This window comes from Babylonia areolata, chromosome 18 (assembly GCF_041734735.1).
Source record: "Babylonia areolata isolate BAREFJ2019XMU chromosome 18, ASM4173473v1, whole genome shotgun sequence".
In the NCBI taxonomy this organism is placed as follows: Eukaryota; Metazoa; Mollusca; class Gastropoda; order Neogastropoda; family Buccinidae; genus Babylonia; species Babylonia areolata.
In genome coordinates, this window is record NC_134893.1 from 61,220,314 (window position 1) to 61,233,522 (window position 13,209).

The 13,209-nt window shown below is 44.3% G+C and overlaps 1 protein-coding gene across 1 annotated transcript in view; it reads left to right on the plus strand.

Moving 5' to 3' along the window:
- The first annotated feature begins 492 nt into the window (after positions 1-492).
- The window catches only part of LOC143292303 (uncharacterized), a 78,900-nt gene continuing 66,183 nt past the window's right edge, over positions 493-13,209 (plus strand). The window contains exons 1-2 of the mRNA XM_076602491.1: positions 493-501; positions 4,831-5,023. Coding sequence (XP_076458606.1) covers positions 493-501; positions 4,831-5,023 — 202 coding nt within the window. The remainder of the gene's footprint in view (positions 502-4,830; positions 5,024-13,209) is intronic.

The following is a 13,209-nucleotide window of genomic DNA, read 5'->3' on the forward strand; positions in this document are numbered from 1 at the left end:
AAGTCATGTCGTCTAAAGCAACCATTCAAAAAGCACTTGAAACCAGTACAGTGCCAAATAATTTTGTTAAAAAAATAAATAAATAAATAAAGTGCTGTCGCCTTGTCAGGGAATTTTGAGGATTCGGGGGTAATAACTCACAAAAAACTTCTAGCACAAATGCTATGGGTGATACAGAAAGAAAGTAAACGTTTTTGTGAAGAAAAATGAGTGTAGATTCTGCTTCTGGACTCTTTTACCCAATTATGTTCATTGTAGGTAACTATTCAGTCATGTAAAGTCAATATAATAATTTTTGTGCAACAAAAAAGTCTCTACATAATAACATCCACAAAGAAAAAGAAACAAAATACAGTTAGAAATAGCATGCCTATTGTCAGATTATATCTGTAAAAGAAATTAAAACAGGCTATAAGTTTATTAAAAAAAAAAACAACAACAACAAACAAATCACAGCTCGTGCAGACATGTAAGTAAATCACTGTCCCAACAATGACAAAGGTGGGTAAAGTCCACATAAAATTCCTCCTTCATCATCATCAATATAAACAAAACTGCAGTCTCAAAGTCTGTGGCCTTTCATGCCCTGCTCTCATGGTGACCTCAGTTTCGATACCCCTCCACTTCTGTGCTTGGGGTAAGTCCTGTCAGTGTCGGCAGATTCATGGGGTCTGTTGTTTGAGGGACCGTCGGACGTGGTGGCAGTCTCCACACTGGGAGGGACGCTCACTCAGTCTGGCTCCGCGACTAAGCCATTATTGTAGTGAGGAGGGGGCTTAGTAGGTGGTGTCCTAAGTACGTTGAATCAGAACAGGCACTGAACACCACCGAAGTGACTCAGCAGCAGTGCAGGGTCTCCTCTGGTGTGTGGCCTAGCTGGCGACCTAACATCGATGGTTCCCTGCAGACTGCCGACGCTGGAACTGTGTGGCCGTGTATGGGGGAATCTAAATGAGCGGCGTCGGAGTAATTCCACTGAAATGGTGCAGATGCTGGGGCAGCAGCAGCAAAAAAAAAAAAAAAAAAAAAAAGGTCAACGCAAAAGGTCAATCATGGTCTCAGAAACTGAGCTGGCAAGCTTTTTGACAGCTAAGTGCGTTCAGGAGTGAGAAGGTGAAGTTCTTTGATGACATTCACTCCTTTCAAACAGGACGTGGGCCGATTGAAGGTCTACTGTGCTTCGGGCTTGTCACCTCTTCAAAACAAGTCAACCAGCTGAGTCAGCGAAAAAAAAGCGTGAAAAACAAAAAGCACGTGTTTCACGTCCAGTGCAGGTTCCACCCTGCGTTTAGTGAAAATCGTGGCGCATTGGCTGTTGTCATCCAATTGTCTGCATTGAAATGTGAGCACACTCATTCCTAAAAGCCACGCCCCCTTCATGAACTCATGGCTGACATTCGACCTATCCACTTACATTACTCCTCTCCCTCTCCTCCCCCTTCTTCCAACGCTCGCTGCATGTATTCTGTCAGTCATAGCCACTTGTTCAAAAAAGCTGTCTGACTGGATAGATGGACTGAATTTCCATCGAAAGGGGCTGTCAGTTTCGTCACTGTCATTGTCAGTCACTTTCGTTTTCAAACCAATAATCAGACAAGAGAGATCCTTCTCCATCGCAAAACCTGTCCATAACCAGGAGTAGAGCTTTCAGAATTGCGTAAATCTGCTGACTGTGACTATTTGCTTTACTGGACACAGTTTTCAACGCATTTTTTTGGCACATGATGCAACCCCCTTTTCCACGCGTATCACGTGGTCAGTTAGCAAACTATTATCCAGTGGAAAGGGGTCTACTACCTGATGAATGTTCATTTAAATAGTTTTTTTTTTAAATCCAGACACCTCAAACTAACTGTTCAGAGTCTGTTTATATGAACTGAACCAAACTCCAATGAAGAAAAAATCGGAACATATGCAGGACATCAGTGGACGTCTTATAGGCACTATGGCAATACTTTGTGTAGGACGTCAGCTGACGTCTTACTGGTTAAGAAATATTTGATGGAAAAAATATGATCCCTTCATGCTTTGATATGACTATCCTTGTATCTGCTGTCTATATGTCTGTCTGTCTGTCTTTCTAACCTTAAACTCTCTCTGTCCTTCTGACTCTCTGTCTCTCTTTTCCATCTCTCCACTGTTACCTTTATCCAGCTCTCTTCTTCTTCTTCTTCTTCTTCTTCTCTCTCTCTCTCTCTCTCTCTCTCTCTCTCTCTATATATATATATATATATATATATATATATATGTATGTAATAGCATTTATTTTTGTGGCACTTTGAATGTGTGGTTGAGATTGCGCGTGCGTGTTGTTGCTTGTGATGCTAGGGGAAGCAATTGCGTGTTGGTGCTTGTGATGCTAGGGGAAGCAATTGCGTGTTTCTTATGAATATGATTTTATTGTGATCATCGCTCCTCAGTGTCAGTGAGTACAGTTCTGGATAGCTTAGCTGATCCCGTCACAGCAACTGTAAGCCAGAGCGCGAGAATCGGCTGGACCGGACGGTCCTAGTGTTTCAATGTTTGGCCTGTTGTCACACTGATGAGGTGAGGATATCTATGGTATTAACGTTAGGTCCTATTATTCTTATTATTATTTATAGGTATTTGGTTCTTCATTATTTGTCAAAACATTTTGTATTTATTCTGGTTATGAATTGGATTACTTAATTTCACTATTTTAGTAAACGAATGAAAGGTGATCCGTTTCTGGGATTGTTTGGTTATTGTTCATTTCTACTCAATTGTCTTTGTAATTTCTATGGAGCGATTCATCCAAATGATAGTGTTATATTTGTGTTGTCAAAATACTTTCATGCTGTACATTACAAATATAGTTTATACAGTATTTATTATATTGTTTTATAAATACTTTTTGTATGTTTTATTAAATGGAGTTTATGTACTTTTTGTGCAGAGGCTCGCGCATTGCCGCGCGCATTGTCGCGCGCATTGTCGCGCGTTGTCGCGCATTGACGCAATTACGAGATCAGAATAGAGAATCTTTGCAAAACGACCTTGTGTGAGGTGTTTATTCCATTTTCCTCCCCCTCTTGTTCTTCCTTACCCTCTTGAGGAAAACGCTGTATCGAAGATAGAACCCACCCCGAACAACTACAACATATATAAAAATCGTTCTTTCTCTCACTCTTTTCTTCCTGAATTAAGTTAATGATGTAAGAATGTCGCACTGCATGTCGTAATCGTGTCAGTATCATATGTACATTTATTGCAATTTACGCTCGTATTACTTCTGTTGTTGTTGTTTTCGATAGAATTTTTGTGTGTTTCTTGTAATTGTTTATTTCTATATTATCCTTTCCCTACCCCTACTTCCCCCATTTCTTCCCCTTTTTTCTGAGGGCAGGATGTAAAAAAGCTGTATAAGCTTATTATTTTACCCTCAATAAAGATCATTTTGACTTGACTTCACACACACACACACACACACATAAACACACTCTACATGATGATTTCAGAAGAGGGTAAAGTGGTGTGGGTAGGAGGAAGAAGAATGCAGACAATTCGGTATGCCTCATCAAAAAGGCCTGTTCGAACGGGTGGGTTTTCAAGTTTGTTTTGAAAGAGGACAACGTTGGTATGAGACGGAGATCCAGAGGAACAGAAGAAGTCCAGTCTGAAGGTGCTTGCTACCGAAAGGCCTTGTGACCTTTGGAGCTTTTCAGCAGAAGACCTGAGAGAACGGGAAGGGGTGTAAGTCCGCGACGCTAACCACTTCGCCACGGCGGCCAGTATGTTAACAGTGCTGACGGGGTATAAAGACAAAAACAACTGAGATCGTAAATAGGCATCTTAGTTACAGTTTATTCCATTTTTGGCTCACGTGTGAAAGCAAAGTAAGTATATGTAATGACACTAATTCCGTTATATATGTATGTGTGTGTGTGTGGTAAACTTTAACAAATTAATTTTCTCTGGAATACCAAATTTAGTTTAAACATAAAAATGCTAAGTTTTGTGAATAAGAAGCTGACTATGGAAACATTTTGGTTTCCTTTGGAAAATGTGGGCCCTTCTCGGCATTGTCATTGAAATTCGAAAGTGTGGAATGAAATATCTTAAACCAAAGTTGGTGTCGACAGAATACTTCCAGAGAAAATTGCAACATTTCTGCATAAATGTAGGTCTATCCAGAAAAATTGATGAGAGGGGGTCGTATTTTTTGTTTCAATTGATACTATTAAGTTTGTATAGTGTGCAACAAAGTTTAGATTGTATGTATGGTTACTGTTTTTTGGATGCTGTTCTTTTCCCTTTATAATGCACCAGAGTCTAACATCAAGTTATCGTCAGTGATGTGTCAGTGATATTGTTGTCAGTCGATATCTTTTTCTCTGTCTGTCTTTCTCTCCCCTCTTCCTCCACCTCTCGCTCACAGAAACATATTCGCATGCACACACACACACACACACACACACACACACACACACACAATACAAACACACACGCGGGACAAATAAATACACACACGGACACACATACACAAACCCACACTCACAGAGCGAGAGAGACACAGAGAGAGGAAACGCAAGCATGCACCACACACACACACACACACACACACACACACACACTAGCACACACATAAGCGCACAAACGCACTCATGAATACATCCCACGAACACGCGCACAGAAAAAAAGGACACGGACACCGTTACACCTGCGCGCGTGCACGCACCACACACACACATACACACACACATAAATACGCACACATCGCACGCGCACAAAAACACATCCACAGGCATTTTTTGTTTGTTTTTCTGCCTGCTACTGTTGATGATGATAATGGCCTAGTATCTGTTGCAGCTGTATAATCCCAGGACTGGTGCTTTCATCCGAGACCTGAAACCTAACCGTCACGGGGACTTAGCAGTGATGGCCATGCGCTACCACCCCAAGACCATAGACCCTGGCTGGCTGTTTGCTGCCACAGCCGAGGGCAACGTGTATGTCTTCGACACGCACTCAGCCATTCAGGAGGTCAAACCAACCATCGCAGGTCTGTGTGTGTGTTTGTTTGTGTGTGTGTATGTGTGTGTGTGTGTGTGTGTGTGTGTGAATAGAATAGAATAGAATACTTTTTATTGTCATAAAACCTTAAAGTTTATAAGACACAATGAAACATAAACATGAGCATATTAAGAAGAGAAACATTCATGAACAAATTTCGCCAGCCTTGGCTGTATTTCTGTTAGAAGGATCAATTCACTAGGCTTTGCATTTGGACGACATATATCGATTAGGAATCTGTGTCTGTAAGTATTGTACTTTACACAATTGTCTAAAAGGTGAATCTCATCTTCTAAACTGTTACAAGTATCACGCAGTCTTTGTTCTTTCGGTGTATTTTTATATCTTCCCTGTTCGATTTGTAAGTCATGGGCGCTGATTCGTAACATGGTCAGTGCTTTCCTGTGTTGTGTATTTGCTGTACTCTTTAAATACGGTTCAATTTTATAATTTGTCACAGCGTTCTTGTAAAATGATAATTTAGATGAACTGTCATGTTTCTGTTTCCAAAATTTTATATATTCATTTTCAAGCTTATTGGATACAGCAGGCTTTAACCTTTTAACACTAAAAGTGAACTGATTTTTCCAAACATGATCTAATCCAGTGCTAGTTAATACATTTCTTATGAAAAGTAGCCACTGAACATTTTCATTTGTTTGACGATGCATGCAGTTATATGTTGTGTATACAAGTAAATTTTGAGGAAGCTCTAATATGTGTATCCAATAGCCAATAACTTGACATATTATTTTTAGGCTAATAGTAAATCTTCCTAATTCTCCTAAAACGGGGAGAACCATTGCTCTTTTATGTACACTAAGTAACTGCTTACAAAACTTGACATGAAGTCTTTCATGTGGAAATTTGTTGAAAAGACATTTACTGAATAATTCGAATAAGTTAAACGATACATTTCCTGTAACATCAAATGGGAACCAAACTTCTGCTCCATATTTTGAAATAGGCGTTATCAAAGTATCATATAACTGACATATGATATCTATATTCATATTTGTATTACGAAATGTTCTGAGTAGCACATGTAGAGCCTTATTTGCTTGATTGTTAAGATGACCTTGTGCTCGACTTAAGTTGCCATTTCTATGAAATATAACCCCTAAATATTTATATTCTTCTGCTGTTTCAATTATGTCCTCTCCACATTTAAAATGTAGGGGTATTTTAGGGACAGTTTTTGAAAAAACGATTACTTTTGTCTTTTCTCTATTCAAACGTAAGCCCCATTGACTGCAGTAAGAGTGTAAAATTTTAAGCTTTTGTGTGTGTGTGTGTGTGTGTGTGTGTGTGTGTGTGTGTGTGTGCAGTAATGGTGTGTGTCCATCGAGATCGATGATGACCATCGTTGTCATCCAGCTGGGGGATGGGGGGAGGGTGGTGGTGGTGGGGGGGGGGGATGCTCATGAATCTATCTGTGAGTGCGCAGATGGCTGAATAGTCCAATCTGCGCACGAAATGTTCGCTTACATTTGGGGCAGACAAAGACAGGCATATCATTGTCAGGGAGCTTGTTTGCCCGTGACTTTCTGGCCTGCCTCTTCTGAACAGCTGCAGCAGTCCTGTTGGCCTCGCACAACTTGGCACCTTTGTGCACAGCAGCGCGCCATTTGTCACGGTCCGCTGCAGATTCCTCCCAGGAGTCAGGGTTGATATCAAACGCTTTCAGAGAGACTTTCAGAGTATCTCTGAAGCGCTTCTTCTGACCTCCGTGTGATCTCTTCCCTTGCTGCAGCTCGCCGTAGAAGAGCCTTTTGGGCAGCCGATGGTCTGGCATGCGCGCCACGTGTCCAGCCCAGCGAAGCTGGGACTGCATCAGGATGGTGAAGATGCTGGGAAGGGTGGCTTTTGCAAGCACCTTCGTGTCTGGGGTCCTGTCTTGCCACTTGATGTTCAGTAGCTTCCTTAGGCATGTTGTATGGAAGTGGTTCAGCTTCTTGGCATGTCGTTGGTACACTGTCCAAGTTTCGCAGGCGTACAGTAGTGTGGGGAGAACTACTGCTCTGTAGACCTTTAGCTTGGTCTCAAGACCAATGCCTCTTCTGTTCCAGACATTTGCATAGAGTCTACCAAAAGTTGCGCTTGCTCTTGCAATCCTGACGTTCACTTCATCGTTGATGGTCGCATTTCGTGACAGTGTGCTGCCAAGGTATGTGAACCGCTCCACCACACTGAGTCTCTGACCGTTGACTGTGATATGATATTGATGACAACACCAATAATGATAATGATACTAATAATAGATTGTACTTAAATGGCAAAAACTCCCCATATAATGGGCTCTAAGCGCCTCACATGAAACAGTACATATTCAATAGTGCATGACAACATACCTGTGCACATCAAAAAATAGCACACTTTTTTTTAATCTATATACACCAAGACAGTACTACACATTGCATATATATATATATATGAACAATCACACACATACACACGATACAAAATATGCCCTACACACGCACACTCATGCACGCACAGAGCGCGCACACACATGCTCGCGAACACACACAATAAACACCCACCCACAGGCACACACACTACATGATGATTTCAGTGGAGGAAGACTAGAGACAAACAGCTTTGCTTCATCAAACCTAAAAGCATGTGTTTTCAAATGTGCGTTGGTATGAGATGGAGATCCAGAGGAATAGAATTGTAGACAGAAGATGTTTGACATGCCTGTGTCTGTGTGACTCACAAAGAAACAATATTAGAACCGGTTAGATAAGAAATGAGATTTCTGGACGGACAGTGTATAATACACATGAGCAATATATTCCAGTGAAATGTATATATTTTTTTATGTAATACATGAGCATGACACATTAATTCACCATGGCTAAATATAGCACAAGCATTTTGGTTGATGGTTGTGTAGTGTCTGTGAATCGCAGTTAGTTGCGAACAAAAATGTTTTATGACAGTTTTAGACAAAAATTGAAAAAAAAAAGAAAGACGGTTATTGGCTCTATGTAAGTGAGTCTATGTAATAACACTGATTCGGTTGTCTGTGTGTGTTCTTCTCCCATCCCTCTTGCGGCCAATCAGTGGCAGCCTCTGTGCGTGTGTGTTTGTGTGTATTTGTGGGTCCGTATGTTTGTGCGCGTTTGTGCATGTGCGAGGGTGTAAGTGTACACAAGTGTCAGGAGAGTTCTGTGCACGTGCGTGTGTGTGTGTGGGGGGGGGGGGGGGGGGAGTTAGAGAATGAGGTATGTGTGTGTATGCATGCCTACACTGTGGGAGCAACGGAATATTGGAACGTGCGGGTGTGCATATATATATCTTTGTATATATGTGTGTGGGGGTGGGGGATATGGGCGTATGTGTGTGTGCTTGTACAAGTAAGTGTGCCTCTGTGTGTGTGTGTGTGTGTGTGTGTGTGTGTGCCGTGGAAGCTGCGACACGTAGCCTAGAAATGAGTGTGTGGAGGAGGGGGGTAGATGGGGTGCAGGGTTATGTGTGTGTGTGTGTGTGTGTGTGTTGGGGCTCATGTATGTTTATGTGTATTTGAATGTGCTTTCATATCTGGGAAACTGCATGTTTGGTGCATATCTGTTATGCATATGTGTGTGTATGTGTGACTTATAGTTGACTTCATCAGGTTTTTGCGCCTTATACATGTTATTATTATTATTAGTAGTTCTTTTTTTATGTATTTATCTTTTCTTTTCTTTTTTTCTCAAGGCCTGACTAAGCGCGTTGGGTTACGCTGCTTGTCACGCATCTGCTTGGCAGATGTGGTGTAGCGTATATGGATCTGTCCGAACGCAGTGACGCCTCCTTGAGCTACTGAAACTGAAACTGTGTGTGTCCTTGGTAAACTTTAATAAAATCATTTTCTCTAGAAAAACTTTGTCAATACCAAATCAGGTTTAAAGATGAAGTGAAAAATCATTTCCACTCGAACTAATTATAGGTTGTAAGTTTTCCGGATTAAAACCATATGTCCTGATCGTGAACGTTTTACTGATAGTCTCTACTTTATGCCGTTTAGTCTCGGGATCAACAAAATTTGCTTGGACCTAGATGGATTGCACAGGAGGAAAATCTCAAAAACTTTATAAGTAAACAAAACGTTAAGATTAATAAACAAGGAAGGTAATAGAAAACCATAAAGAAATAAAAGAAGACGTAACTTTTTAACAAAAATCTGCAAAAGAGAAAATGAATTGTGTGACAGAAGATATTCTTAAATTCAAATACACTACCTAAATTAACAAAAGCTAAGCAGTAATCATTAGAAGGAGAAATGACTTTAGATGGGGTGAGCCAGGCATAAAAAACTATATATATATAAAAAAAGAACAAAAAAGAAGAAAAAAACCGGGAAATCCCCTGGCATTGATTGTTAGGGGCAGGTTTCGTGGAAAATTGATGGAGTCTCCCGTCGGACCGACGGACGAGTAGACAGGCAGGCTTATCTGTCGGTGTGTGTCCTCATATGTGAGAAGAGGCCGATTCTAGATGCGCAGCACTTCCCACAGGTGTTGCAAGGGAAAACGTCTACAGAAGTCGAGTCCTGCTTCCTTCGCTCCCGCTTCTTAATGGCCAGCGTTCTCTTGTTTTCAAACGTCTTTATGCCACTAGAGCACAGCATCTTCCAGTGAGAACGGTCAAGGGCATCAGTTTCCCAGGAGGCGATGTCTATGTCACAGGCTCTGAGGTTTGTCTTCAAGGTGTCCTTGAAGCGCTTGCAGGGTCTTCCAATTTCGCGGTGGCCTTCCTTCAGCTGGCCATACAAAAGCATCTTCGGGATCCTGCTGTTTGTCACGCGGACAACGTGTCCTGTCGAGCGTAGCTGGCACTGGATCAGCAGGCTTTCGATGCTGGGCAGGCGGCTCCTCTCTAGGACCTGGAGGTTGGAGACCCTGTCTTGGCATTTTATGCCGAGCATCTCTGGTGAAACTGCTAAAGTTGTTGAATGTGACGGCGATACGTCGTCCATGTTTCACAGCAGTACAAGGTGGTCAGCACAACAGCTCTGTAGGTTTTAATTTTGATGCTGAGCCTGATGCCTTTGTTGTTCCACAGCCTGTTGTTGAGTCTGCCAAAGGTGGAGCTGGCCTTGTCGATGCGCAGCGTCACTTCTGCATCAAGGGCTCCGTTGCTACATAGGGTGCTGCCCAGGTAGCAAAATTTGTCGACTGACTTAATCTCTGTGTCATCGATCTTGATTGCAGGTTGGGGGGGGGTGGGGTGGGGGGGGGGGAGGCACTGGTGTTCTGTGAGCTAGCTGGTTGGTACATGGACTCAGTCTTGCTGTGGCTGATGGTGAGTCTAAAGCGCCTGCAGGAGGCTGAGAACCTGTCCATAATGTCCTCATGGGTGTGTGCAGCAAGCACGCAGTCATCAGCGAAGAGGAACTCTCTCAACAGTGCCTCAAACACCCTGGACCTAGCGTGGAGTCACTGTAAGTTGAAAAGTTTGCCATCGTGCGAAACTGAATGTAGATGCCCAGGTCACAGTCTTGGAAGGCGTCAATCAGCATGGCAGAGAAGAGAATGGAGAACAGTGTGGGTGCCAGGACGCAGCCTTGCTTCACTCCATTTACCACAGGGAACGGATCCGACATGTCAGTATTTTCCTGTACTCTTGCCTGCATGCCATCGTGTAATGACGCAATCAGCTGGATTATGCTCTTTGGGAAGCCAGACTTAGGAGGATCTTCCACAGAACACGGCGGTTCACCGTGTCGAAGGCCTTAGTCAGGTCTACAAAGACCATCTGGGGCTCCTTGTTCTGCTCACGGCACTTCTCTTGCATCTGGCGTACGGCATACACCATGTCACATGTTCCCCTGCCTGAGCGGAAGCCGCACTGTGCTTCAGGGATGACTGTGTTGGAGACATGGTCAACCAGTCTGTTCAGTATGATGCGGGCGAAGATCTTGCTGGCGATGCAGAGCAGAGAAATTCCACGGTGGTTATCGCAGGATGTTTTGTCTCCCTTCCGTTTGTAAATGTGGACAATTGAAGCATCCTTGAAATCCTGGGGGACCTCCACTCTCTCCCAGATAGACTGGAACAGGGCGGTCAGCTTGCCTTGGTGGGAGGGGCGACTAGCCAGTCATTGACTGGTAGCTGTGGGAGGGCTGCAATTACCTCGTCAGATGCGGACGAGTCCCTGTTGAGGAGGGTGTTGAAGTGCTCTGCCCAGCGGGCAAAGATGTCTTTGTTGTCTGTCAGGAGGGTGGTCTGGTCCAAGGCTCGGACAGGGGTCGATCCTGTGACTCTCAGCCCATACACAGCTCGGAGACAATCATGGAAGGTCTTCGTGTCGTGAGCATCAACAGCGGACTGAAGCTCTTCGGACTTTCTCTCCCTCCTCACGCAGCCTCTTCTGTACGAGTTGCTTGGTTTGCAAATACTCGTTCTTTTTCCTCGGGCAGTCTTTATCGGAAATGTGATCCTGATGCCGTATATGCAGTGTGTTCAGGAGCTTGGAGATTCCTGAGTCGTTCTCGTCAAACCAGTCTTTGTGGCTCCTCTGTACAAAGCCGAGTGTGTCAGCTGCTGCTGTGTACACAGCATCTCTAAAGTGCTCCAAACCTCTTCTACATCAGTCGATGCAGGAATTCCTTGGAGAGCTGCTTGGATTTGCTGCTGCAGCACGTCTTTGGTGATAGGGAGGCGGTGGATGTTCAGTTTCCTAGGGGGTTTCTGCCTGGCTGGTTGGAGCTTGCGTGCAAGTCTGATGTTCATCTTGCTGCGTACCAGGCCATGGTCCGACCAACAGACTGCTCCTCTCATGCAGTGTGTAATGGAAACATCACCTCTGTCCCTCTGCCGGACAATCGCATAGTCCAGCATGTGCCACTGCTTGGAGTGGGGGTGCATCCATGTGTTCTTATACTTGTCCGCTTGTTGGAAGAGGGTGTTGGTGATGGTCAGTCCATGCTGCGTGCAGAGCGAGAGCAAAAGCAGTCCGTTGGAGTTGCACTTGCCAGTGCCGTGCTGTCCTAGGACTTTTGGCCACCAGGAGAAGTCCACGCCGACGCGGGCATTGAAATCCCCAAGGATGATTAGCCTGTCCTTTCTGTCTACTGCTGAAATGGTGTGGCTGAGCTCCTCGTAGAAAGCTTCTTTGATGTCATCATGGTTGGTCATTGTCGGGGCATAGCAGCTGATAACTGTGGCGAAGCGGTCCTCGGACAGCTTCAGACGCAGGGTCATCAGCCTCTCGTTTATCCCACTTGGAAGGCTGTCAAGCTGTCGTGCAAGTTTGGTTTGTATGGCAAAGCACGCCTGAGGTTCTTGGGATGCCATCTGGCTTCCCAGTGCATTAGAAGGTGTAGCCCCCTCCAACTTCCTCCAACTGGGTTTCACCGACAAACCTGGTTTCGCTCAGGGCTGCTATGTCCACCTGGTAGCGATCAAGCATTCTAGCAATGAGCGCTGTGCGCCTTTCTGGTCTGTCGTCTCTGTCCAAAAGGGTGCGAACATTCCAGGCACCCAGAGTCAGGGCATGACTCCTGGTTTTTTTCTTCTGTTGTTTTCGACCGCTAGTGTTGGATGTCCATGTAGGTGCGGTTTCCTACTAGGTACTAGGTGAGGCAGGCTTTGTTAAGGGATCCTTTTATCTCCCCTTCCCCACGTGGGGACAGCAGTTCTGTCCCAGAAAAGGGCTGCTCTGACGCTGTGCGAGGATACGGGCACCGCATGTTCCCCAGTCTACGGCGGACGACCATCACCCCACAGCCGCCTGCGTGCAGAGTCGTGACTAGGAACTGCCAGCAGCATCCTCTGCCTGTCCCCGTTACCACTTCTCCATCGCCGCAGGGCTTGGGAAAGCTGGGTGTTGAAGGGCTAGCTCGTCGTTGCGACATTAGCCTCGTTGCCTGACCAGCACAGGTGACTTTATTAGTGAAGAGGAGTTGTGCAGTCCGTTCCCCACTCTCTCGCCCACCGACGCTCAGAGTCCCACAGGTGCAGATACTGCTACGCGTAGAACGGCCTCGGCAGGTGCAGGTTTTTTCTTCGAGTTCCGTCTCCTAGGAGGACTTCCAGCCAAGGATAAGAGCTCCCCCTGCCCTTTGGTCATCCTCTTCCGCCTTCACAGCCGTTAAGGAAAATAAATGTATGGGAAATAATATAAGATTGATATATCATTTGATAAATTATTCAAATTTGAAAAATCGACCAGTTCTGTAACTTT